Here is a 26,525-nt window from a genome sequence, read left to right on the forward strand (position 1 = left end):
CTAGATGCTGCTTCTATTTCTCTCTTTAGTAGTAGAAACTGAACTCAAAGTTGCACTCTTAGAATCTTCCTTTCTTCTTAATCTTTGTTTCTCTACTACTGGCTTGGAATTGGTTGGAGGTAAGCCTGTTGCTCCCTCTGTGTGCCATGATTTATTGGGTAAACAGTGCTCTTCTGAAGCTAGAAATCTCTTTGATTGCTGAGAATAAAGCTTGGGGGTAGTAGAGCACTTGCCTAGCAGATGCAAGTGGCTCTGTGTTCAATCCCCATCCCTACAGAAAAGAAAAAGCTCCTAGTGTGAGGGACTGATCTAGACTTCTCCTTCATCAGTGTCCTCCTCCTTAGTGTGAGAGGGAGCTCCTCTCCTCTCTGTGCCTCTCACTCATGTACTGTTCACACCACCATAGCGAGTACATGTTATCTCCCTCTGGTATATCATACATTCATACTATTTTTGAATTGTGCTGAGTAACTGTACACTTTTTCTTTAATTTTCCTGTAAGTTAATACTTGACATCAATGTTAATTTTATAGCTAGTGTATTTAATATTTAAAGTAAAGTTTCCTATCTGTTTTTGTTTTTGAGACTGGATCTCATGTATCCTAGGCTATCCTTGAACTTCCTAAAAGGCCAAGGATGACCTTGAACTCCTGTGCCTACCCCCTGATTGCTGGGATTATAGTATATGCTACCACACTAAGTTGTATACAAACTGGAGATTGAACCCAGGGTTTTGTGCATGCTGAGCAAATACTCCTACCATCTGAGCCACATCTCTAGTCCAAGTTTCTTGTCCTTAAAATTCTTCTTTAGTTTAGTTTATACCAAAATACCCCTGTCATCTTGATGTTATAGTAGAAGAAAAACTCCATAAAGACAAGGGTGGTTAATTTATTTTTGTAATTTCTGTATTACTCCCCAATATGTTGCTACTATATTTTTTAGAAAATTATGCTTTTATAGTTAATAACCTATGAAATAATTACTTTTAATACTGAAGAATCTCTCCTCACTTTGTATTAAATTATAGCTAACTTATGCTGACTTTCAGGTTGTAATTTGTTGTGTAAGAAGATTTGTAATGGGGGCTGGAGAGATGGCTCAGCAGTTAAGAGCACTGACTGCTCTTCCAGAAGTCCTGAGTTCAGTTTCCAGCAACCACATGGTGGCTTACAACCACCTGTAATAGGGATCTGATGCCCTCCTTTGGTGTGTCCAAGGAGAACAACAATGCACTTACATGCATAAAATACATACATACATACATACATACATACATACATACATACATACATATTTATAATATGTCTGTTCTTTCCCAGTTGGGATTTTTTTTCTAATTATTGTTATTTTCTTAAAGGCAAATGTTTTCTAGTTATCCAACCACCACTGTACTTCCCACACGTCGTGCACAGACTCCTCCCATATCATCATTGCCAGCCTCTCCTTCTGATGAAGTAGGAAGGAGGCAGAGTTTAACTTCTCCTGATTCTCAATCTACAAGGCCAGCTAACCGTACAGGTGAACTTGCTGTCGTGAAGTATAGTACCCAAACCTCTTTGTATTCTAGATACATGGACTTTGTTTTATAATCATTGTGTCTTTTCTTAATTGAAGATTTAAAAGGTACTTAATGAAAGAGAACTATATTTTTAAAGTAGGTGCTTTCTATGTTTTGAATTATAGATTAAATTACAGCCATTTGGAGAGAAGTAATACATATATCAATCACATATGTCCTCCGTTTCTTAAAAGCCAATGTTCAGTGCTAAAAATGTCTTTCTAAGTGTAGCATTAATCACAATCCACGCAATTGTAATGTATCAAAAGGAAACATTGGCAGAAACCCAAATTGTGGGGCTTCATACAAAATAACTAGGCAGTGATTTATCATGTATCACATGGTTGACCAGCGAGCGACTCAGGAATGTGAGGCAGAAGGGTCCCAAGTTCAAGATCATCCTGCAGAACTTAATGAGGTCTCATCTCAGAATAAAACGTAAAAATAGAGTGGGAAAGTGCTTGCCTAGTGTGTCTAAGCCCCTGAGTTCAATCCCCAATACTAGCAGAGGCAAACCAAGGTGCTTCAGGAGACCAAAGAGATTTCATAACCAGGTAAAATGCACAGGTTATTCTAGATACTTTGCTATAAGGAATATTACCAGTATATGTGGTGAAACTAGACTGGGAGCTGGGGCTGTATTTGTATGAATTGCCTGTTAACATTCAGAGAAGTTAAAGCATCTGGTTTGCTGTTAATTCTATAGTAGTTCGGAAGAAAGAGATTTCTTGGTGCTCTTCTTGAAAATTTTTATATATTTTAATTTTTACTATGAGCAGGTTTACTTATCTATACAACAGCCCTATATTGCTATGAGAAGTTTGGCTTCATTTATGGTTTTAAACAAACAAGCAATCAATTTAAAAAAAAAAAAACCCCTCTCTGTTGGGCTTGCCTCAAAATCATGATCCTTCTGCCTCAGGCCCCTGAGTGCTAGGATTCCTGACATGTAACTCCATACCCAGTTCTGATAATCACATTTTAACAGTAAATTTGTATCGAGTTTGAATAATTGTAGGAAATTGAAGTATCACAGTTGTATTCTTGCTTGTGTATTCTTGCTTGTGGTGTCTAGTATTCAAGCCTGCTTTGTTCGTTCTTCTGCTTTAGCCTTGTCAGACCCAAGCAGCAGACTCTCCACATCCCCTCCTCCTCCAGCAATTGCAGTCCCCTTACTGGAAATGGGCTTTTCTCTCCGACAGATTGCCAAAGCTATGGAAGCTACAGGTAAGATATTTTTATACTACAGTATTTATAGATACAAGAAGTCTTAAATGTTATTGAAGGAAGAATGTTTTAAAGAGTTCATAAATCTTGTTTAGATTTTCTAAATGACATTTTTATTTGAGTATGTGCATGTGTGTGTGTGTCTGTGTGTGTGTCTGTGTGTGTGTGTGTGTCTGTGTGTGTGCACATGTGAATGCAGATGCCTGTGGAGGCCAGAAGACAGCATTGGGTCCCCTGGACCAGGGTTAGAGTTGGTTGTGAGATGCCTGACATAGGTAGTAGGAATGGAACTTGTATCTCTGGAATAGCAGCAAGTGCTCTTAACTGCTGAGTCATTTCTGAGCCTTTCTTTTTAAGATTTTAAACAGCAGATCTATTATAAAATCATCAGAACAAATACTCATAAACTAATAACATAAGACATTGGTTATTTTATCCAAATTCGGTGTCAGACAACATTTCTGCTTGTGTAGGTGCTCGAGGAGAGGCGGATGCCCAGAATATCACTGTTCTTGCTATGTGGATGATAGAGCACCCTGGGCATGAAGATGAGGAGGAGCCCCAGCCAAGCAGCACAGCAGACTCCAGACATGGAACAACAGTTCTGGGAAGTGGTGGGAAGTCAAATGATCCCTGTTATTTGCAGTCACCAGGAGACATACCATCAGCTGATGCTGCTGAAATGGAGGAAGGCTTTAGTGAAAGGTAAAATTCTAGTTTCTTTATTTCTGTCTCTTGTGTCCTAACTATTGCCTGTAAAACTCCATTTCTTTCCCATCATAAATGCTGCTACACCTTTATAAATTTAATAAAAACAAGAAAAGATTGAGTCAGTTGGTGGTGGCACACACCTTTAGTCCCAGCACTTGGAAGACAGAGGCAGGTGGATCTTTTGAGAGTTTGAGTCCAGCCTGGTCTACAGAACAAGTTCCAAGATAGCCAGAGATACACAGAGAAAGAAACTCTGTCTAGGGGCCTGAGTTCAGTCCTTGGCACTGCTTTAAAAATGAAACAAAACTGATTTAATTAATGAATTTGATAGGAATATATTTTCTGTCTCATTTTAATTAAATTTATATGTCCATTTATTTTAAAGTTTTCTTTCGTGCTAAGGATCAAATCTAGAGTACTCTAACACTGAGATATATAGATACATTCCCAAATCATATAGTTTTTACTACTATCTAGTATTTTATGTTCTTTTTTTTTTTTTTCAAAGCTATGAAGAGAGGGTTCTGGAGTATATGTACCCTATAATGAGATATAATAAAATATCCTAAAATTTATCTTAAAATCACTTTCCTTTTACATTCCTTATGACTATTTTCTTTTTCTTTTAAATTTTTTACATTTGTAAGTATTTTGCCATAATGTGGGCACCACATTCTTGCCTGTTATCTATAGAAGCCAGAAAAGGGTACATTATCAAGGCTTATGTCTTATACAACAGGAAAACATTTTTATAAGTTTCATGAATATTTTTAAAATTTAATTTGAAATATCTGTTTCTCCTCAGCACAGGTTCTGTATCATTTCAGGTGTTAAGGGTTTAATCATTTAGTGTTGAGTTGGACATTATTCTTCCTTTGCTGTGGGGTTTTGATGATACTCCAGTCTCTACTCTCTAGGCAAAGCTCTCTACAAGCCACGCACCCACTTCTGATCTTGTCTGATTTTGAAGATGAATTAAGCATCATTTTACTGTTGGAAGAATTGAAAATGAGATAAAATTAATGCCCAAGAAGCAGTGTATGACACACCTAGAAGTAAAGAGTTTCACAAGGAATGATAAAATGTTTGAAAGTTTTGTCATGGGCTAAGGGGCTAGATAGTTCAGTGGTAGATGCTTATAGTATGCTGGAGACCCTGGGTTTAATCGCCAGCAACTCCTCCGCAAAAAAGGGTTTATGTAAATCATGTCCATTTCCTCTTTTGATACTGTCAGTATTTTTTTTTTAAAAGAGATGTTTTTATAGCCAAAGACACTGAGAATGACAAAGCAAGCAAACAAGAAAAACAATTCTAAATATGTTATGATGGTATTCTATAAAATGTCTTAATTTTAATTTAAAAAGTTTTAAGCCTTAAAATTTTGTTTAAGGAGTGATGGCTCAGTTGGTAAAATACTTGCAACCTGAGTCTAATTCCCAGAATCCTTTTTTAAAAACCTATGCGTGGCTCGGTGTAGTGGTACAAACCTTTAATCCCTACAGAAAGAGGTGGATCTCTCTGAGTTTAAGGCTAGCTTGGTCTACATATGGTGATTTCTAGGCTAGCCAGAGCTAGCTACATATTGAAACTCTGTTTCAAAACACACACACACACACACCCCACCACCACCACCACCACCACCACCACCACCACCACCATCACCACCATAGTCTGGATAGGTAGAGATGAGTGGATTCCCAGGACTCACTAGCCAGCCAGTCTAGTCTCCTTGGTTACTTCCAAGGAAGTAAGAGACCCTGTCTCAGGGGGGTAAAAACAAAAACAGTAGCTAAGAAACAACACCAGATTGTCCTACCAGCCTCCAGACACATTCCCCTGCATCCACACATACATGAGCGTACACACAGACACATGCAGGAGCATACACAAACTATTTTATTCTCAGTGATATTTGGAGAAAAGAGCAATAACCACAAACAAGGTTGTACTTCTGCTTTCTTTTCATGAGAGCTTTAAAAAAAAATGTTGCCTTCACACTTGGTTTTGTAGCCCTGAAAATCTTGATCATACAGAGAACGCAGCTTCTGGAAGTGGACCACCAACTAGAGGTCGCTCTACAGTAACAAGAAGGCACAAATTTGACCTAGCAGCTCGAACACTGCTTGCAAGAGCAGGTAATTATTTTTCACATGCCTCCCTTGATGAAAGATCTCTTTTAAAAATCGTATAGAAACAGGACTAAAGAATTAAACGAACTAGTGATGCTACTATTTAGTGGAACAGCAGTTTGCATATAATTTTGAACTCTATAATTTCACTAATCACAGCATGTGTTCATAGGATTACCTCTTGGTATTGTAGGCCCCTTGCAGATTTTGAAAGATTTTGTAGCTGTTCTCTGCCTTTAGTCAGTTATAATTTGAGAAGTAATGCTGCATATTTAGTGTATAACATCAGTGGTCAGAAGGTTCTAGGAGGGGCACTGTACCACACAGAAGTAAGCACTGGTTCTTCTGCTGTACTCTAGATTTAGAGCCTCACCACTAGGCCCTAGGGAAGCAAGAATAAATTCTCTTACTACATTAGTAAATTCTAGGATTGGCTTGAGAGCATGGGAATATATTTTCTTTTTGTTTGGCGGATTGTATTATCCTGGCGATTGAAACCAGAGCCTTGCACATTCTGAGTAAACGCTTCACCACAGAAGTATATCTTTATTCCATTATTGTATCACCATCGTCACAATGCAGGGATCACACCCAGGGCCTTATGCATGCTAGGCAAGTATTCTACCACTAAGCAATATCTTAGCCACAAGAAAATCTATTTCCCAAACTCAAAATCATATTATCCATTGTTAAAAAGAGTTTGATTATTAGAATTTCCAACATAAATTTGAGGCTTGCTTAGAAAATATAGGCCATACATTTACCATAAAATGAAGAGAGGCTAAATTTAAAAAATCGAACTTGAAAGAGTAATAGTAGGTGACATTTATGACATAAATAATATTTATAACTTCAATAAAAATATGACATCTTAAATTTTTTTGTATGTTGTTGTAAGTTACTACTTATTTAAACTTAGAAGTTTCTGAGAGATAGTATACCTTATATAATAGTTGTAATTTGAAATTTATGGTTTGGAATCCAAAGGAGTAGCTGAGGTAGATTCTCTTCTACATGTGTGGCAATTAAGAACTGGTGAAATAGAATTATTTTATTCATGCAAATAAAATGCCTTTTTTGTTTTGTTCTGAGCGGGGTTATACCGCTCTGTGCAGGCTCACAGGAATCAAAGTCGGAGAGAAGGAATATCTTTGCAGCAAGACCCAGGGGCGTTGTATGACTTTAATTTAGATGAGGAATTGGAAATTGATCTTGATGATGAAGCAATGGAAGCTATGTTTGGACAAGACCTGACCAGTGACAATGATATTCTGGGAATGTGGATCCCAGAGGTACTGGATTGGCCTACCTGGGTGTGTGTGACTGCAGCGGGGGCTGCTCTGACTTATTTTCCTGCCCTCCTGTTCATACAGCTTACTAACAGCAGCCTTGCCTAGAGTTGAAAGAGCCTTACATCTCATCCTGAGGTTTGGGGATTTAATGCTTGAGCATTAAGTTGATCCCTACAAACTGATAAGAAAGTCTCTCTTGTTGCTTTCTCTGTGTGATTTATTGCTTCTCTCCCCAGACTAGATGACTAGAGCCATATTGTGGCGATGCTTCATTGTGATGTTGAAGAGAAATTTCAAAACTTGACATTAGGCCCTAGTACATTGCTGGGTTGTATAACATGATTGCTTTAATCACATTCCTGTCTGAGTGCATGCTCTTGTCCTTCATAGTTTCTATTAGTCAGTGCAAGGTTCGTGCGGGAACCAGTGCCTGCGCAGGTCTTATAATAACCCTCATCCTGGGTCAGAGCTCATGGAGGTTTATGTGTACATACTATTTAGCACTACATTCTTACAGTGGAAGCTTTAAAGCTCATAAATGTGAACTTTTATCTACTTGATTAGGTTAATGACATAAATGAATGATAATGGTGTCTTAGAAATTCAGACAATAGGTCTTATTTTATGGCCAGGTAAAAAATGTTTTCACTGGAGAATTTTTTTTTAATGGTTTGAGATAGATTTAAATTATTGAATTCCTTCTTTTTCAGCAGAATAATCTTATTTATAACTTAAGCAAATAGAAAAGAACAGAGAACACCTTCAGATTGTGTGTTCTGAATTCTGATTTGAAAGAAAATTATATAACACTAATGGACATTGTTTAATATCCTACTATAGGATATTAAATAGTAGTTAGTTTTATATCACAAATAATCTACCTCTTACCCTAAATTGACTATAATTTGGTATAAAATCATTTTGTACAGCATGTTTGTGAATCTGAAGACAGGGAAGAAGTGGTTGTGTGTGAACTTTGTGAATGCAACGTCGTCAGCTTCAACCAGCACATGAAGAGAAACCACCCTGGCTGTGGGCGCAGTGCAAACCGCCAGGGGTACCGCAGCAATGGCTCCTATGTCGATGGCTGGTTTGGTGGTGAATGTGGGAGTGGAAATCCATACTACCTGCTATGTGGCAGCTGCAGGGAGAAGTACTTAGCCTTGAAGACCAAGTCCAAGACTACAAATTCTGAAAGGTACTGTGTTATAGATACCAGCTTCCTTGGATGAGAACATCTCACTCTGTTAAAACATAGAAACTGTACCTCCCCCCCCCCTTCTTTGATGTAAAGAATTAATTTTGACTGAATTGGGGGCAGAGCTTGTGAGGTCAAGGAATTCCATTCCCAGGAGATTTGGGAGCCGGATTTGGGAGATTTTTTTTCTTTAGATACCCCAGGCATAGTGGCGTGACAGCAGGTTCTTCATGACAGTTTGACTCTGTCAACCATTAGCATCTAGACAGGTTGTGATCAGGGTCCTCATTTTAATTCTATACATCAGAGGTATAGAATCAAGTTTTCAAATGGATGTTTTTCAACATATTTCTGTTACCTTAACTAGGATATTTTTCCTGACAAAAAATATATTATTCTGTTTAAATGAGCTTCTGTGGGGGAATAAAAGAGACTTACTTATATACGTAACCTGTAGTTCTACAACTATTAAATCTTTGGTGCTTTGAGAGACAGAGTTTGATTAAATATTGAAGGTATGTCTCTAGACAGAAATGTCTCTAGAGTTTTGTTGTTATTGTTGTTTTGGTAAAGCAGCCATTGATCTGTAAACATTTGCAAATGGTAGTGTTTGCTGCATTTGTCCCATAACACAAGACGCTTTGACTTTTTGCTGCTTTATTAATGAGCTCTTATAATATTCTAATGACTTAATTTGCATTTGGGTACTAACTTTTATATAAAAACACAATATTCTTCATGTTTGGTGCAGGTACAAGGGACAAGCTCCAGATCTAATTGGCAAGCAGGACAGTGTGTATGAAGGTAGTTGTTTGTTTTGAGAGCTTCCTTATTTTGTATGTACTTTGATGTATACTTCTTGCTTAACATGTGCTACTAAACTTTACCATCATGTGTGTTTGTGTTTATGTACATATTAACTAGAGCTTTTCCTAAGTGGATCTGAGTTTGCTTGATAACAACATTCTACACCTGAGAGTCATAGGAGAAAGAAAGAACCCAAACTCAAATGTCAGCTTTACCATAGAGTGGTAATTTGTTTGGAGGGTTTTTTTTTTTTCTTCCAGAATAGGAAAAAAAAAAATACAACATTTTAAAGTTTTTCTATTCTAACTGTGGAAAAAAATAAGATGATTGGAAATCTGGAAAAATTGATGAGTATAATTTGTTTTCTAGAGCATTCATTTGCTTGAATATATATTAGGTGAGCCCACTATGGTCAGTTACAACATTTGCTGTTTCTTTCAGTGGATTTGATTCCGCTCCCCTTTCCAGTAGTCTCTCATGCCTTAGGAATGCAGCTTGCTCAGGTCTCCAGGAGTTGCCGCTGTGTTCATTTTGTGGGCCTCCCTGAACATTTTAGATGGTTCTAGATTTGTGTTAAAGTAATCACTCTTAGCAGAACTGTGCCGTGTTTACATTCACATGCCATATATTTATTTAAATTCCAGAAGACTGGGATATGTTAGATGTTGATGAAGATGAAAAACTAACAGGTGAAGAAGAATTTGAATTGCTTGCTGGACCACTTGGTTTAAATGACCGGCGCATTGTGCCAGAACCAGTTCAGTTTCCTGACAGTGACCCACTGGGAGCATCTGTAGCGATGGTCACGGCTACCAACAGTATGGAAGAGACTCTGATGCAAATTGGTAAGCTGAGAGGCTGATTATCATTAATTTTATTGTCTATTTTAATTTTTTTTTAGGTAAGTAGTTAAAAATAATGGTTTAGCCCCACCTCATACCAGCAAGTCTCTTTGGCCATTTGATGGGGGAGGAATACTGTATATAGGTCAGAGGTTTGACATGAGGTTTTTGTTTTTGTTTTTGTTTTTTTTTTAAAAAAACTCTATTCTTTTCCACCTTATTTTTTGAGACAAGGTCTTTCACTGAACCAAATTGGAGCTCATTGATTTGGCTAGACTGGCAAGTTCACATGTGTCCTGCCCTCCCTATCCCCCCCCCAACCAAAATTTATAAATTGGGACTATCAATGACTTAGTTCTTTATTTGCACTCGAAGCATATTTTATTTCTATCTTTCCTGGTGTTAGAGAGCTGCGCCAGTGGTTTAAGAGCATTGCTGCTCTTGTACGAAGGTCCTGGATTCTGTTCCCAGCTCCTACAATGGCTGCTCATAATGTCTGTAACTCCAGTTCCCAGGGATTTGGTACCCTCTTCTGTCTTCCTTTGGCACTGCACACACATGGTGCACATGCATACATATAGGCAAAATACTCATATATATGACATAAAGGCAAATAAAATACTTTTTAAAAACTATGCCTTTCCTATATCTCTTAATATCAGAGGTGACACACAAAAAGAATGAAGAAAAACAAACATGTTTTTAATGGAAAATCTCTTCTTTTTTTTTTTTTAGAATGCTGTAAGTTTTATTAGATATTTGAGGGGTGTAGTACATACCAAATTAGTTTCACTTTGGAATCGATTATTTCTGTCTCCATGAAAGTGTTACACAATATTACACTATTCTGGATACCCTATTTGTTTAGGTCTTATAATATTTGAGGGTGAACAAGTAAAAGTTCAATGACAACTTTCCTACATTGACAAATTTTCAAAGTTTCCCCAAGAATAAATAGTTGACAATATCTAAGGTTTGAACACCAATTACATGAAGGTTTTTTAAAAGTTTTCCATAATCATACCAATTCTCTAGTGTGGAAACTCAAACTTTGAAAAGTATATACCTTGAATAAAACATATGCCACATTTTTCTCAGCAGACTTTTCTCATAAAAAATTATTAAATGGTTTCTCTGACCTGAAATGAAGTCAAATAAATTTTGTCATACATTACATTTGTTAAGATTTTCATGTGTATGTATTCTCTGTTAAATTCTAATAGACCAAAAGTAAAGGACTCACACCTTCAATACATTTGTAAGGTGTTTCTCCTGTAAGGATTCCACAATGAATTTTAAGATGATATTTCTTTGTAGAGAATTGTCTCAGTCACTTCATTTCTGAATTTTTGCAATTGTATGAAATCTCTGATAATTTCCCAGACTTACATTATGGGTAATAAATTTGTCACGTTCAATACATTTGTAAGGTTTCTCTCCCGTATCAATTCTTTGATGAATACTAAGATGGGATTGTCAGGCAAACCAGAAAATCTCTTCTATTAACTTAGAAATCTCTTAAGTTTAATATCTTAAGGAATTTTCTACTAGCTGTAGGTGAGCAAACATTGTCTTGCTATATTTCTTTGCAGACTAGAACCTACATAAAGCAAGGGAGAAAAGTTCAGTAGTATAGATACTTTATCTTACTTTGTTGAGAACTGAACAAAGCCCTGCTTTCAGGTTGCCATGGGTCTGTGGAAAAGAGTTCCTCTGGGAGAGTAACACTGGGAGAGCAGGCGGCAGCTCTTGCAAATCCTCATGACCGAGTGGTGGCTTTAAGGAGGGTGACTGCTGCCGCTCAAGTCCTCCTGGCCAGAACCATGGTCATGCGAGCATTGTCTCTTCTCTCAGTCAGGTAAGTATTACTGTGTCGAGCAATGCAGTGAGCTTCCGATACATTTCACACAGGAGTCTGCTAGGAGATATGAGAGAGTTTCAAAATATGTTGTTGATACATTTAGGTTAGTCTTAGTCATTATTGGTATTTATTAGTTAATACTTGGCTTTTTCAGAGTTCAAATAATGCCAGTTTAGTAACAGTCAGCTGCATATCTTTTGTTATTTCAGAGACTGGAAATTAAGCTGTTTCAGTTGGTACTAGGTAGAAATTAAAGAGTGAATTAGTATTTATGCAGAACTCGTATAAAGAATAAAAATAGATTAAACTAATGTATAGCTTTAGACAATAGACAGTGGTTACTTCTGAAGACACGGTGGCTATGGGGAGCCCTCAGCAAGCTTCTGAGGTGCTGCCAGAGTTCTGTTTCTTGACTTAGAGGGTGGCTACATGGGGATTTCCAGAATGAAAGCTTATGTTCTGTGAACATTCCTAATGTCCAGTGATTTAGTGATAACTCTTAGTGCATACAATATTCATTAACAAAAGAAAGTGTAGATGATCATTTCAGTCTTATATTTTGATATAAGGACATATATAATGGCACAGTTTTGGTTTGATTTGGGTTTTTGATGATGAGGATGGTTACGTATGTGGGGTTCAAAACTGCCTCTTAAGAAACCTGTTGGTCTATCGAAGTCTGTCTTTTCCTGACAGTGGTTCCAGCTGTAGCCTGGCTGCTGGTCTTGAGTCTCTGGGATTAACAGATATCCGTACACTGGTTCGGTTAATGTGCTTAGCTGCAGCAGGGAGAGCTGGTCTTTCCACCAGCCCTTCTGCCATAGCCAGTACCTCAGAACGTTCCCGTGGCGGACACAGCAAGGCCAGCAAGCCCATTTCTTGTCTGGCCTACTTGAGCACAGCAGTGGGATGCCTGGCCTCAAACACTCCGAGTGCTGCAAAGCTGCTGGTCCAGCTGTGTACACAGGTAAGGTGGCTTCAGGGACTCCCGCTTTGTCTTCCCAGGGATTCTTACAGCATTTTGAAATTAAATCTTTTGTTCCAAAAATGTGTAAAAATTAAACCATTTGTCCTGATTGCCTCTTCAGAACTTGATTTCTGCTGCAACAGGTGTCAATCTCACCACGGTCGATGATCCCATTCAGCGCAAGTTTCTACCCAGCTTTCTCCGGGGAATTGCTGAAGAAAATAAGCTTGTAACTTCCCCAAACTTTGTTGTAACTCAAGCCCTTGTGGCATTATTGGCAGACAAAGGGGCCAAACTGAGACCTAACTATGATAAGACAGAAATAGAAAAGAAAGGTAGGTTTCATACTGTTAGAGTACAGTCTTCTATAGATTTAAATCATGTCTTCAGAGGTGTGGTTTTGCATTGTTATGTGTAATAAAGGACGTTTCTTAAGTTTGGCATATGAAACAATTACAGAGATAACTTTGGTTTTTTGTTTTTTGGTTTTTTTGATTTTTGGTTTTATGTTTGTTTATTTGTTTGTTTGTTTTTAAGATAGGGTAAAATTGTGTAGTCCCAGGTTAGCCTCACACCAGCAATCCTCCTGTGCCTCTTGAGTGCTAGGATTACAGGTTTGCACAGACATTGGAATAAGTATTAGAAAATGTACCAGTTAGTGTAATTACAGATAATGGCTTGAATTAACATACATGGTAGGGTTCTTTAATAACAATTTAAGTAGAAATAGTATTGAAAATAACACTTTGAAAGGACTACTTAAATTGCTATTTAACGTTCACTTCAGTCAAGCACATTTTAAGTGAGGTTGTAGGCTTTGGGATCAATTGATCTGGTTCCTTTACTAGATATTAAGATTCAGTTCTTAAAATTGTTTATTTACGCATTTGGTGCTGAGTATTGGAACCTAGGGCCTAGCACATTCTGAACATGTGCTCTGTCACTGAGTTGTAGCCCTGATAATGTCCTTGCTAAGCTGTTTTTTTTTTTTTTTAAAGCAGCAGACATTAGGTTGTTATTCTTAAGGGCCCATTGCCTTTACATGGGCCAGAAGATTATGTCTGCTCTATTTCCAGTCTAAGTACTTAGAGCAAGGACTGTTTATTGATGTATAATATTAGTTTGCAATGAATCAGATTTTTATAGACTTTGATTTATATCTTATATACATAATCTTAGTAAAATGATTGCTTATGAAAGCTAATTTATAAAAGAAATGGGTTAACCCATTTTTGTTTGTTCATCATCACCAACTCTCACCTGGGCATCATTTCATTGTTTTGTTTAAGCAGGTGTTATTGCCCAATTGTATGCCCATCCTTCCTATGATCCTTCTGCTGTAGGCCCTCTGGAGCTGGCTAATGCCCTGGCAGCCTGCTGCCTCTCCTCTAGGCTGTCCTCACAGCATAGGCAATGGGCTGCTCAACAGCTCGTGCGCACTCTTGCTGCACATGACCGTGACAACCAAACGGCTCCACAAACACTGGCTGATATGGGAGGAGATCTCAGAAAATGCTCTTTTATCAAGTTGGAGGCTCATCAAAACAGAGTATGTATTTTGAAATCAAGTGTGTTAATTACCTGTCTGACTGCTCAGAGTGTAGGTCTCTGTATCTCTTTCTATGTCTCTTCTTCTCACATGCATATACACGATTACCAAGATTTACCTCGTAGTTGCTAATTCTAGTTTCTTTGTGTGTGGGTTAACAGGAAGAAGAAGTCAGTTCGTAAAAGATAAAGGCTTACCTATACAACAAGTACCTGATATATTGTAGCTGATTAATCTAGTAGGCCCTGAATTTTTAGGAAGCAAGTACTGAAATGAATTAATCAATTTAAAAAAATCACTACATAGTCTGTATTACTTTAAAAATATATGCTTAAAATTTTTTAGATTTTTTTTTTTTTAATGTGTGTAGAAAGGTAGAAAGGGTTTGTGCATGTGAGTACAGAGCCCATGGAGGCCAGAGTTATCAGATGCCCCCAGAGCTGAAGTTCCAGGTGATTGTCGACTGTCCAGTGTGGGTGCTAGGAACCAAACCTGGGTCCTCTACAGGAGCAATATCGGCCTGTAGCCACTGAGCCATCTTCAGTCCCTTAGGAAATCCACACTGACAGGAGTGCCTTCTGGAAGGGATGTGAGAATGTGTGCAGCAGCTTGCTCTGCCTCTTGGGGTCATTCCCAGCCTGTTCAGATGTTTATCTTTATGGAATTAAATGCGTAGACAATTTTAACAGGGAGCTAGGTAAGGTGGCTCATTGGGTAAAAGTGCTTACCACCAAGCCTGCTGTGATCCAAGGGGAACCCATTCATAATAGATAATATGCTTAATAATAGAGGAGAGAACGGACTCCCTCGATTGTGACTGCAACATGCTCTCTGTGGCCTGTGTGTTCTCCCCTATAGAGATGAAAATGCAAGTTTATAAAAGACTTTAGTATGTCTTAAGTAATTTGAGGGAGATTGAGCATAGTACTCTAAAGCTATACTTCAAATAGGTACTGACAAGGCATTTAGGAAATGAAAAAAAATATATATATATATATATCATGAATTTTTTTTATAGAACTTCAAATGATGAAGTCCTTTAAGTTAAAATTTGGCTTGGCTTATCTCTCTTAATTTTTCTAGGTAATGACATGTGTTTGGTGTAATAAAAAAGGCCTATTGGCTACCAGTGGCAATGATGGCACTATTCGGGTGTGGAATGTTACCAAGAAGCAATACTCTCTACAACAGACCTGTGTGTTCAATAGACTGTGAGTGCTTGTTCCGCTGCCGTAAAACTGGGCAATCCTTGGTATTCATCACCTTGGTTATGTTACTGTAGTCCATTCTCATTAAAACTTTAAAAGTTTTTCTTTTAGAATAATATTTCTAAATCTCTAGAATGTGTATTTAACTTTCCATGGTAGTAATTCAGGAAATAAAACTTAATTATGTTTAGAACAGAGCTTATTAGCAAATGCATGTTTAGTTATCTCAAGCGGTATACTAATTTTCATTAGTCTTTAGTGGTTATGAATTAGAATAGTTGCTTTGTGTCAACATGTTGCATCTTGATAGTACTGTAGCTAGCTGTAGGTATTTCTTTTTTAAAAAAATGATTTAATTAATTTTCAAAAAAGTCACACATTGAAATTACTAAGCCTAAAGCCTGTGCGTCTCCTGTACAATCAGACAGCCACATAGAACAGCAGCTGTGAAGCTTTGCACTAGATTTTACACTAACACTACTGAATATATTTTTATATGCTTATCAAACCGAAAAATGGAAACTCCACAACAGGGTTAGAACTAAAACATAATTGGCTTTGTATCTTTCTGTATAACTCATGCTGTTACCCACATTTAGTCCTTTCTCATCTCCTAATATTTAATCTTCTTGTTCCCTTTTCTATAGATTGTACTATACCCACACATACATTTGTGTGCATACAAATGTATATTATTGACTAGATTCCACATATGAGGAAAATCATGTGGTTTTTTTTCTTTATGAGATTGTTTGGCCTCACTTAATATTATACATTCTAAGACCATCCATTTTCTTAAAAAATTTATGATACATTTTTATTTAGAACTGAATATTATTCCATTCTATATATACACCAGATTTTTATTACCCACTCATCTGTTGATAGATAACTAAATTGTTTCCAATTCTTTGCTATAGTAAAAAAAAAAAAAGGCTGTAAATATGAGTATAGCTATCCTAGTAGTAGAGTATGGAGTTCTCAGTGTATATGCCTGGGAGTGAAGTAGCTGGGCCATAGGGTAGTTAACGTTTTTAATTTTTGAGAACTTTCCAAACTAATTTCCACAATGGCTGATTAATTTACATCCCCACCAACAGTAAATTTAGTGAAGTTTCTTTCCACAAGCATTTCTTTTCTAAGACCTTCTGTATAAATTTGGCATACAGAAATCAGTACACTCTAAATAGTACCTGTCTACAACCCATATCAATCCTGAAGGTCTTAGCTGAAAGATTCTGTCCTAATTATGAGGAGTAGTCAAAGAAAGCATCGTTCTTTCATAGTTGATATTTTCTCTATGGTGACAAATAATGTTGACTAAGAATGTCCTATGATAATAGTCTGTATGTACCCCTTGCTTCAAGGTTTGAAATCTAGCTTACTAAATTTAGAAGTGGGGATGGAAATTACATACTCATCTGTTGCATTTTAGGGAAGGAGATGCTGAGGAAAGCCTTGGCTCACCCAGCGACCCAAGCTTCTCACCTGTTTCCTGGAGTATCAGTGGTAAATACCTTGCTGGAGCTTTGGAGAAGATGGTGAACATCTGGCAAGTTAATGGTAAGAGTCCTGCAGCTGTGGTGGGTGCATCTCAGCCTCCCTCTCACTTAGTCTTGGAAGCACTGGCTTCTCTTTACATAGAAATCCATGGCTGGGCAGTGGTGGCGCACACCTTTAATCCCAGCACTTGGGAGGCAGAGGCAAGTGGATTTCTGAGTTTGAGGCCAGCCTGGTCTACAGAGTGAGTTCCAGGACAGCCAGGGCTACACAGAGAAACTCTGTCTTGAAAAACAAAAAACAAAAAACAAAAAAACCTAGAAATCCACGAACTGTTCTATGAAAATACTGCACAGGATGCACCTCCTGGAGGTTTCAGTTACCTACTTCTGTAATCCAACACTTCGTTTAATGCAGCAGTAAGTAGGCCTTTTTAATCTATGTAATTTTCAGTCACTTGGAGTAGCTCTATCATTTATGTTTCTTTCAGAGATAAAAATTTTTATTAGGTGTTTTACACTTTATTTTATTCCCTTCCTTCCTTCCTTCCTTCCTTCCTTCCTTCCTTTCTTTCTTTCTTCCTTTCTTTCCTTCCCTCTGTCTTTCTTTCTTTCCTTCTCTCTGTCTTTCTTTCTGTGCACACATCTGCCAGGGTGCATGTATGGAGGTTGGACAGCTTGACATTGGTTTTCTCCTTCCACTCTGTGGATCCTAAGGACTGAGTTAGATCATGAGGCTCAGGAGCAAGTGCCTTTACCCACAAAGCCACCTCAGTCACCCTTTATCAGTTTTATTGTATCTCTCTAGGGGATAAAAAATACTGTTGTAATTGTCGGCTTACTATCCTTTGTTTATTTTCACATATTTAAGAAATGGCTGTTGTCATTCACATAGTAGAGGAGTAGCTAGCTAGTCCTAGTTGGAGGTAAATTATTCCTATCAAGTGGATTTTCAGAAGTTATTACGAGTCACTCAGCATAATGGCCAATGGAATTTCAGTACTTGGCCGGTGGAGGCAGGAGAATTGCTGGAAGTTGGAGGTCAGCCTGGACTACATTGTGATGCCTGTGTCAAACGCAAGTAAACTCAAAGCAGAAGTGAAGGGCCTTAGTGATGTTGCCTTCAGCCTTCTCCCAGTGTCTTGGGAAAGAAACATGACAACTTGTCAGCAATACGAAAGCACTTAAATGTTTACCATTTGCTACTAAATTTATTCCTTTATTCTGTCATCTTTAGAAGTTCTTTGTAAGTAGTTACGGACTATTGACTTAAATGATAAGCAAGACATGAATAAGATCTTATTTTCACAGACCTTTAGATTCACAGGCTATTGTGAATTGGAGAGTGCATTAGCTATTAGTTAATAGTATTTTTCTTATTCTTTTCTGAGATTTCTATTTATTCTTATTTTTGGAGAGATATATGTATTGAGAGGTATATCTATCCCTCACTGAATTCCATGCCAACCAAGGATGGATTGATGTACCTATCTATCTATCTATCTATCTATCTATCTATCTATCTATCTATCTATCTATCTTTATATCATCTTTATCTATATGGCATGTGTAGACTAGAGTGGCCTTGAACTTACAGAGATCCACCTGCCTCTGGCTCTTGATTGCTGGAATTAAAGATGTGTGCCACTACTCCTGGCACATATTATTTTTTTAAGAGTACAATGAGTCAACATTTCTCCCTCTGTAGGAGGAAAAGGATTAGTAGATATTCAGCCTCACTGGGTATCTGCCCTGGCTTGGCCAGAAGAAGGTCCAGCTACAGCCTGGTCAGGAGAGTCTCCAGAGTTATTGCTGGTGGGACGGATGGATGGATCTCTCGGACTGATTGAAGTTGTTGATGTGTCGACTATGCACCGCAGAGAACTGGAACACTGCTATCGAAAGGATGGTAAGACATTTTACTAGTCAAGAAAGTAGACAGATAGACAAAGAGGGTTTTGGTTGAATGTAAATGCTGAGTGAGTGTTACTTTGGGTTTGTTTTCTAATATTTCCACTAGGTATTTGATTTTAATTAGTAATTGGATTGAAATCTCTTTCTATCCCCCCCTTATTTTGTGTCTCTGCCAAAGGGAAATTTCACTTTGTTACACCACCATATTAGTTATTCATCCTTTATGTGAATGATTGAACGTTTATAGCAGGATGCAAATATCCCTTAAAAGTTAGAGCTATAGAATAGGGGAATCATTGGTAGAAACAAGTTGTTCACACCTGAGTAGATAAGGAAATAGGGGAAGGTGGAGAAGGAAGGTCCCTGGACTCAGAAGATGACACAGAGTTTGCCTCTGGTTTTTTCTTACTGAGTACCTTTGAGTACATCATTGTCTTACTGGCAGTTTTTATTAGTTACTTGAGGGAGTCAAGTAATTCAGGAGTCACAGTGCTGATTCGTATGGTACTCTTATTTGACGGAACAATTGTCATGTTTTGGGGTTTGGGTATTTTACAATCCACCTTTAAAATCTTGACAATAATTTCAGAGGGTTCAAAAGTTAGAAAAATTTAAAAGGCGTAGAAGGAAAATATTCCCATCTGCTCCCCGATCCTGTCTTGCCCTCTAGGTACTATTTTCTGCGTCTCAGACCTAAAGTATACAGAAAAGCATTGGTGATTAGAGGCTAGGATAGACAGTCTTGAGAGCCTAGGAACTACTGGCTGTGATATCAGAAGGAAACAACAAGGTGATTTTCCATATCTTAGGCTACTTCACTTCTCAGTTTCATAGTAGACTCTTTCTCAAAAGAAGAACATGGTACAATGCCTTAAGACCAACCTAATGGTTATTGTCCGTCTTCCTTCCTTCCTTCCTTCCTTCCTTCCTTCCTTCCTTCCTTCCTTCCTTCCTTCCTTCCTTCCTTCCTTAAACAACCTCCTGGGAAACAAATGTTACAAGTGAGGTCATTTCTTTCACTCATAACTGACATTCTCAAACTGGGTTATACTGGCTGTATGCTACAGACTCTAATTGGATAGCTGTGTAGAAATGTTCTTGCTGTGATGGTCGAAGCACAGATTTTTTTTTTTAAAGCATCTACTTAGGTATCTAGATAGTGATAAACCCATTCTTTTCTTGTATTTTTATCACCATAGTATCTGTCACCTGCATTGCTTGGTTCAGTGAAGACAGACCGTTTGCAGTAGGATATTTTGATGGGAAATTGTTAATGGGAACAAAAGAACCACTTGAGAAAGGAGGCATTGTTCTCATTGATGCACATAAGGTAACGGCCATCTTCTCCATGGTTGTTTTTGTTTGTTTCATTGGTTTTTTGTGGTTTTTTTAAATTGTGGTTTGGAAATATCTTATATTTTGCATTGCTGATGATTTAATATTCTATCACTACACAAAGTCTTTGTAGCCATGTTTTCACAGGAAAACATGTTTTTCATTTAAAAAAAAAAAAAAAAGCTACATGAGAAATGAAACCAGATAGTGAGATAGGAGTGCCCTGGGGATATCTCCTGCCCTGTGTCCCCACTGATGCCAGAACATCCACTGATGCAAATTTCAGTTCTGGTGTTTATAGGGCCACCCAGGCAAGTGACACAAATGCACGAAACCAGGACTCAGGAAGATGTGGAAGGAGGGTTATAAAAAAAAACACAGAGGGCTAGACAGATGGTTCAGAGTTTAAGAGCACTGACTAGGTTTCCTTAGGACCCAGGTTCAATTCCCAGTATTTAATGTGGTGGTTCACAGCCATCTAGAACTCCCACTCCAGGGGTTCTTGTGCCCTCTTCTGGCCTCTCCAGGCACCAGGCATGCACATAGTGCACAGACATGCATGCAGGCAAAATACTCATACGCAGAAATTAAAATTATAAAAAATTAAATACAGAAAAGTACAGTTACTAAAACATGTAAACATAAAGCGTGCCCTAGGCTCTCCTAAGCAGGCTCGGTAATTTGGGGTGAAGGATCCATTTTTTTCACGTTGTAATGATTACCAGTCAATAAAATGATTCGGTATGTACACATGCAAAAGAAAGATGTGATATCTTTTCAGAGCTATATTTTCATAATTTATTATAACTTATTTATTAGCTTTACAGTAACTTATATAGTGTAGACTGTAAGATTAAGTTGATGAAGATTAGGGATGATATGGAACTATCTTATTCATATAAAAAAATCTTAATTTTAATACAATTGAATTATAGAAGCACCATCTACAAACCAATGAATATAAAGTATGTACTGTGAAGTGAGTATTACTCTGATTTTTTCCTTATAATTTTAAGGAAACTCTTGTTAGTATGAAATGGGACCCAACAGGCCATATTCTTATGACATGTGCCAAAGAAGAAAATGTGAAACTCTGGGGGCCTGTTTCAGGATGCTGGCGCTGTCTACATTCACTCTGTCATCCATCCACTGTAAATGGCATCGCCTGGTGCAGCCTTCCAGGGAAAGGATCCAAGATGCAGTTATTGATGGCCACGTATGTTATAAATTTGTGTGTGTGTTGATTTTTATGGTAGTGTAGACTATTACTTGGCAATAGTATGACTTTCCAATAATCTCGATCTAGTGTCTATTCCTAGTTTTATAATATATAATGCCATAAAATTACCCAAAGGAAATAAAGGACAGATTTTTAGATTTTCATTTGGTATGTTCTCCTTTTGTGATTTTCTTTTAAGTGGCTGTCAAAATGGCTTAGTATGTGTTTGGCGTATTCCTCAAGATACCACACAGACCAGTATGAGCAGCTCAGAAGGATGGTGGGACCAGGAATCAAGTTGTCAGGTAATGTGTGACTGTTGAAGACTTTATCTGACACCATAGTACAGTAACTCCTCACTGAAGCCTTTACTCCTACACTTGAAGGTCTGATCCACAGGGCTGTAAATGATTATTGTAATTGTGTGCTCCCTAAGTTCATGTAACTTGCTTACAGTGAGGGATTTAACGCATGGTAAGTGGTGATCATGTTGGTGTGAGTAAAATGGGTGTTGTGAATGTACTAATCTTGAGTGGAGTGGGTACCGTGGAGTGACAGTGGGAATTCCCATCCAGAGTGTCTGCTCCCAGTGTCAGAGTTTCACCTGCACTGAGTGATTAATTTGAAAGAAAAGTCTCAAGCTTGATACTTACAAAAGCATCTAGACAAGACACACAAACTCATGAATCTGGGAGTTGGGAAGTATGGAGTAGCAAAAGCATAGACAAAAACCACCCATGAAGCACACATGCTTCGTCTCACACCAGACTTCTTAAACGTTTCCCACTCTCAAGCTCTTCCTCTAAGAGACTTTTACACAGCCTGGTGTGGGTACATAAAGTAGGTGAGCACAACAAACATTCATTGATTAAAAAATCATAATGAAATTTATTTTAGAAAGATTTAGTATACATCTGATATTTTCATTTATTAAAGAGGAAAGCAAATAGATACTTATGGGATACATGTGCTTGTTTTTTTTTTTACATTAAAGAATTAATTTACATTAAAGAAAACAGTTGAGTGTTTGATAGTGAAAGATATAGAGCATCTTCAGTGGTTTTTTAGATTTGATCAGTTTTCAATTTTATAATTGTCAATACTAAGAATACTTTTGCATAAATATTTATTACAACCATTTAGAACCATTTCAAAAATTTTTGGAAATCCTGTCCTAATTCTTAGCCAAAAGATTTTTTTTTAATGAAAATTTGCTTCGTGCCTTAAACTGCAGATCTTAAAATCAAATACTCAAACACAATACAACCCAAAGATACACTAGTTTGATATTTGCTGAGGAATGACAATAGGAAAATACAAAAAGACTTTGTTTCTTCATAATTAAACCATTGCATTTCTTTAATGTACTTGGTTTCAGCTTTGGTTATGATGTATTCAGAAACCTTTTACTGTTGCCAGATATTTCAGCGCCTCAGAGTTCAGTTACTAACCCCACTTAGTAAGTGTTGATATAAAGTGCTAAGCTGCTGCCACAGCTGATTGTAACCCCCCTACAGTTAAGACTATTGGTAACAAAATAGCTATTTGTTTTAAATAGAAGCCAAACCGCATACTATTTTAAGTAAACACTCAAAATAATTAGATTCTAATATTTGGCATTTTTATAAGTCTTAAAAAAATGAGTGTCTGATTGAACTGAATCTCTGAGCTAGAGTTTTTGTCTGTGATACAAACACCCTTTGAAGAGGCTCCCTTTAGTGGCCTTTGGGAAGATGAGTGTATCTGGTACTAGCTTCTGTCTTAAGGGAAGGAGTAGTCAGCTAAATGACAGGAGGAAGGTGCTGCAGAAGCAGAACTGAGATCAGTAAAGGTAAAGCTGACTTAGACCTGGTCCACGTGAGTTGCCTTGTGCACTAGCCTTAGCTTTCTCACTTCAGAACCTGGCAGAGCAAATATTTGATTGGACATTGTTTAACTGCTTGGAAGGTGATGGAGCCTGGGAGAATGGACCCCAAAATGAGACAGACAATAACCACCTTTATTCAAGAGTATCAGAAAAATCTATGCTCCAAGGGTTAAGAAGAATCACCTGAGTATATTTGTATAAGCCACACATGGCAAGAATATGTTTTCCCATTGAAGCATATAAGCAGATAACAATTACCAGTTGTAATGAATAATCTGAAGTAAACTCATTCCCATCTGCTATACCCGGGAGGAACATGAAAGCACATTCCAAGAACAGTTTTGCGTTTTGAAGAAACTGAGGTCACAAGACTCTTGTCTTGTTTTTCTGGAGTTTTCTCACAAGCACTCAGATTCTACTGTCACAACACCATTCTTGGACCAACAGGCATGATGTTATCAGACAGAACCATCAGCCCACAATAGGGAAACCTATTTGTATAGAGTGAATACATGTAGTTCATAAGTGTTAGGTGAGAAAATAAAAATTACATGAAGTTATTTTTTGTTTGTTTGTTTGTTTTTTGTTTTGGTTTTTTCAAGACAGGGTTTCTCTGTGTAGCTCTGGCTGTCCTGGAACTCACTCTGTAGACCAATCTGGCCTCGAACTCAGAAATCCGCCTGCCTCTGCCTCCCAAGTGCTGGGATTAAAGGCGTGCGCCACCACCGCCCGGCAAAGTTAAATTTTTTAAATAAAACTATTGTTCACAAGCAAAAGTCATGGGTTTTTTTTTTTTTTCTGTCTCAGATATTGGAACTTTGGAATGCAGTAATTTCTGCTTGTTTAAAGAACAGAAAATTAGTTTTAAAAGTATCAAAACAGAGTCAGCTTTATTGTTGTTCATCAAGTTAAGTAACTTTATGGGAGAAAGTATCTCTGTCTCAATCTCCAGTTTCATACTACTCAAATGTAAAATTTCCAAGAGTGAGCTGTGAATCTTGAGCTTGTAAATTATTCTTAAACTAATATATATCAAACCAATGAATTGTAGGATGGCTATAGGAAATCAGCGGGAGTCAAGTGTGTTTATCAGCTGCGGGGACACATCACACCCGTTCGGACTGTGGCCTTCAGTTCTGATGGCTTGGCCTTGGTGTCTGGTGGACTTGGAGGGCTTATGAACATTTGGTCTTTAAGGGTAAGGACACAAGTTGTTTTTTGTTTAAAAAAATATATTTTACATTAGTTTGGGTCATATATAATAACAGTTAACCAACCCTAAGTATTTCATTGGATAATAAAGATACTCCTGTAGAATCATCTACTGTAAAAGAGCCAATCTTCTCTCCTTTGGGTGTCTTTCTGATAAGTAAGTTTAAAGTGAAAAGTGGGTAGTAGGTTACAAATTGAATGTTGTTGAATTCAACTCAGTTATAATTTTAATCTATATTTCGTGAATGTAAAGCAACAGATACCATGGCAACAATGCCTAAAGTCAAGAAATGAATTTTGATAAATATATTTCATTTTAGGATGGTTCTGTCTTGCAAACTGTTGTGATAGGCTCTGGAGCGATTCAGACCACAGTATGGATTCCAGAAGTTGGGGTAGCTGCCTGCTCAAATAGATCAAAGGTAACATTACAGACACACCAAACCATAGAATACGAGCCTAGAGAAGTTTTAGAAATTGCAGTCCAACCCCCTACCCCTTTTACAGAGGGCTGACTACTGTCTGAAAGATTATTAATTGCCCAAGATAATGCAACTATCCAATGGTAGAGGGGAGTTAGAAGGCAGGGGTGCTTATTTCTTACCTAATACCCTTTCTGCTATACCTGGGCTTTGCTGGGAAGTGCTTGTTTTTTTTTTTCTCTTTTTCATTTCCCTTGGAAGGCAAAAGTAGATTCTTGTTTTCTCACATGATTTTTGACAGCATTAAACTATCTCAAAAGGATATTCTATGGAAAAAAATTCAAAGACATTTAAGTATCCAAAATATATTATGGCTTTGAAATTTGAGATTCTGATAGAATGCTAGCCAACGTGATGTTTAAATATCAGGATCAGTGTGCTGTTTGATTTGTATTTTATATACTTACATAATGTTTAAAAAAAAAAAAAGCAAGGCAGTATAGCGTGTAGCACCCTAAGCAGTACAAATAGCCATCAAGCCTGCTTCACAGAGTAGGGGAGTTCTGAAACCTTTACATTGTGTTCCTGAGGAGACAACTATTTTTATTTCTGCTGGTATCCCTGTAGTCATGTCAGGTGTGAAGTCTACTCCATGCCTCTTCTCACAAGTCCTATGGACTGGCAGATAATTGATAGCTTTTAAAGAAAATATGTTAAGGTAGTTCACACTTTCTTATTTATTTTTTATTCACTCATTTTACTTAGAAAAAAATTAAGATGTTTTAAAATTTCTGTAGACATCTTTAATATGTAAAAAGGAAAAGTATTTAATCCAATTACTGGAGAGAATTTCTCAGGGTCAGTGGTGATGGCATGATTTTTAATCATTTATATAAACAGATTAATCATACGGCATGATTTATTTTCCACCAGGATGTTTTGGTTGTGAACTGCACAGCAGAGTGGGCTTCTGCCAATCACATTTTAGCAACCTGTAGGACAGCCCTGAAACAACAGGGTGTTCTGGGATTAAATATGGCTCCCTGCATGAGAGCATTTCTGGAACGACTCCCCATGATGCTTCAAGAGCAATATGCCTATGAAAAGGTAACTCATGGTCCTAACTCCCACAGTGCTTAGTGCTTTGAAATTTGGATCTCCTCCACAAACCAGCCAAGGACATGAAGTGTGAGGGACCTATGTGCAGCTATCTGTACAGGAGTCATTGTACCTAAGCGGTTATTCAGTAATCTTAAGTTCATTCCTTATTTTCACTCGAGTAAAATGAAACTGTAACCCCAAAATTTTTAGTGTTGATACATTCCTTTTCATATAATTATTCACTCTTTATCCAGTTAATTTAACTGAAGAATATGCTTGGATTTAATGTCCATGGTCTCTGTGATAGATTGGCTCTGCCATGGTTAAAGGCTGCTGTAAAGAGGACTTAGCTTTGATGACAGGAGTAAGGTCTATGTGATTTAGTTGTTATCTACCTTGTTCATAATCAAGGAAAAGTACTCAAGACACAGGTTCATATGATCCCATATTGGATTCTGGAACAAAAAAGGATGGAAGTAGTAAGACCAAGTAAAAGCTCTAGTTTAGCTAATGTTGTACCAGAATACGTTTCTTAGTTTTTATCAATGCAATGTGATTATGTAAGGTAGGGGTGTGTGTGTGTGTGTGTGTATGTATATATATA

At 37.5% G+C, this 26,525-nt stretch overlaps 1 protein-coding gene across 1 annotated transcript in view; it reads left to right on the forward strand.

Annotated features, from left to right (window-relative positions):
- The window catches only part of Herc1 (HECT and RLD domain containing E3 ubiquitin protein ligase family member 1), a 151,997-nt gene that overhangs the window by 99,898 nt on the left and 25,574 nt on the right, over positions 1-26,525 (forward strand). The window contains exons 37-57 of the mRNA XM_028781433.1: positions 1,361-1,521; positions 2,672-2,788; positions 3,262-3,493; positions 5,510-5,634; positions 6,721-6,941; positions 7,850-8,118; positions 8,870-8,922; positions 9,570-9,770; positions 11,451-11,625; positions 12,325-12,595; positions 12,717-12,930; positions 13,939-14,144; positions 15,228-15,355; positions 16,788-16,915; positions 18,560-18,760; positions 19,965-20,095; positions 21,117-21,316; positions 21,519-21,624; positions 24,238-24,384; positions 24,719-24,820; positions 25,754-25,927. Of these exons, the coding sequence (XP_028637266.1) occupies positions 1,361-1,521; positions 2,672-2,788; positions 3,262-3,493; positions 5,510-5,634; positions 6,721-6,941; positions 7,850-8,118; positions 8,870-8,922; positions 9,570-9,770; positions 11,451-11,625; positions 12,325-12,595; positions 12,717-12,930; positions 13,939-14,144; positions 15,228-15,355; positions 16,788-16,915; positions 18,560-18,760; positions 19,965-20,095; positions 21,117-21,316; positions 21,519-21,624; positions 24,238-24,384; positions 24,719-24,820; positions 25,754-25,927 (3,562 nt within the window). The remainder of the gene's footprint in view (positions 1-1,360; positions 1,522-2,671; positions 2,789-3,261; positions 3,494-5,509; positions 5,635-6,720; positions 6,942-7,849; positions 8,119-8,869; positions 8,923-9,569; positions 9,771-11,450; positions 11,626-12,324; positions 12,596-12,716; positions 12,931-13,938; positions 14,145-15,227; positions 15,356-16,787; positions 16,916-18,559; positions 18,761-19,964; positions 20,096-21,116; positions 21,317-21,518; positions 21,625-24,237; positions 24,385-24,718; positions 24,821-25,753; positions 25,928-26,525) is intronic.

This window comes from Grammomys surdaster, unplaced genomic scaffold, assembly GCF_004785775.1.
Source record: "Grammomys surdaster isolate TR1022 unplaced genomic scaffold, NIH_TR_1.0 437, whole genome shotgun sequence".
In the NCBI taxonomy this organism is placed as follows: domain Eukaryota; kingdom Metazoa; phylum Chordata; class Mammalia; order Rodentia; family Muridae; genus Grammomys; species Grammomys surdaster.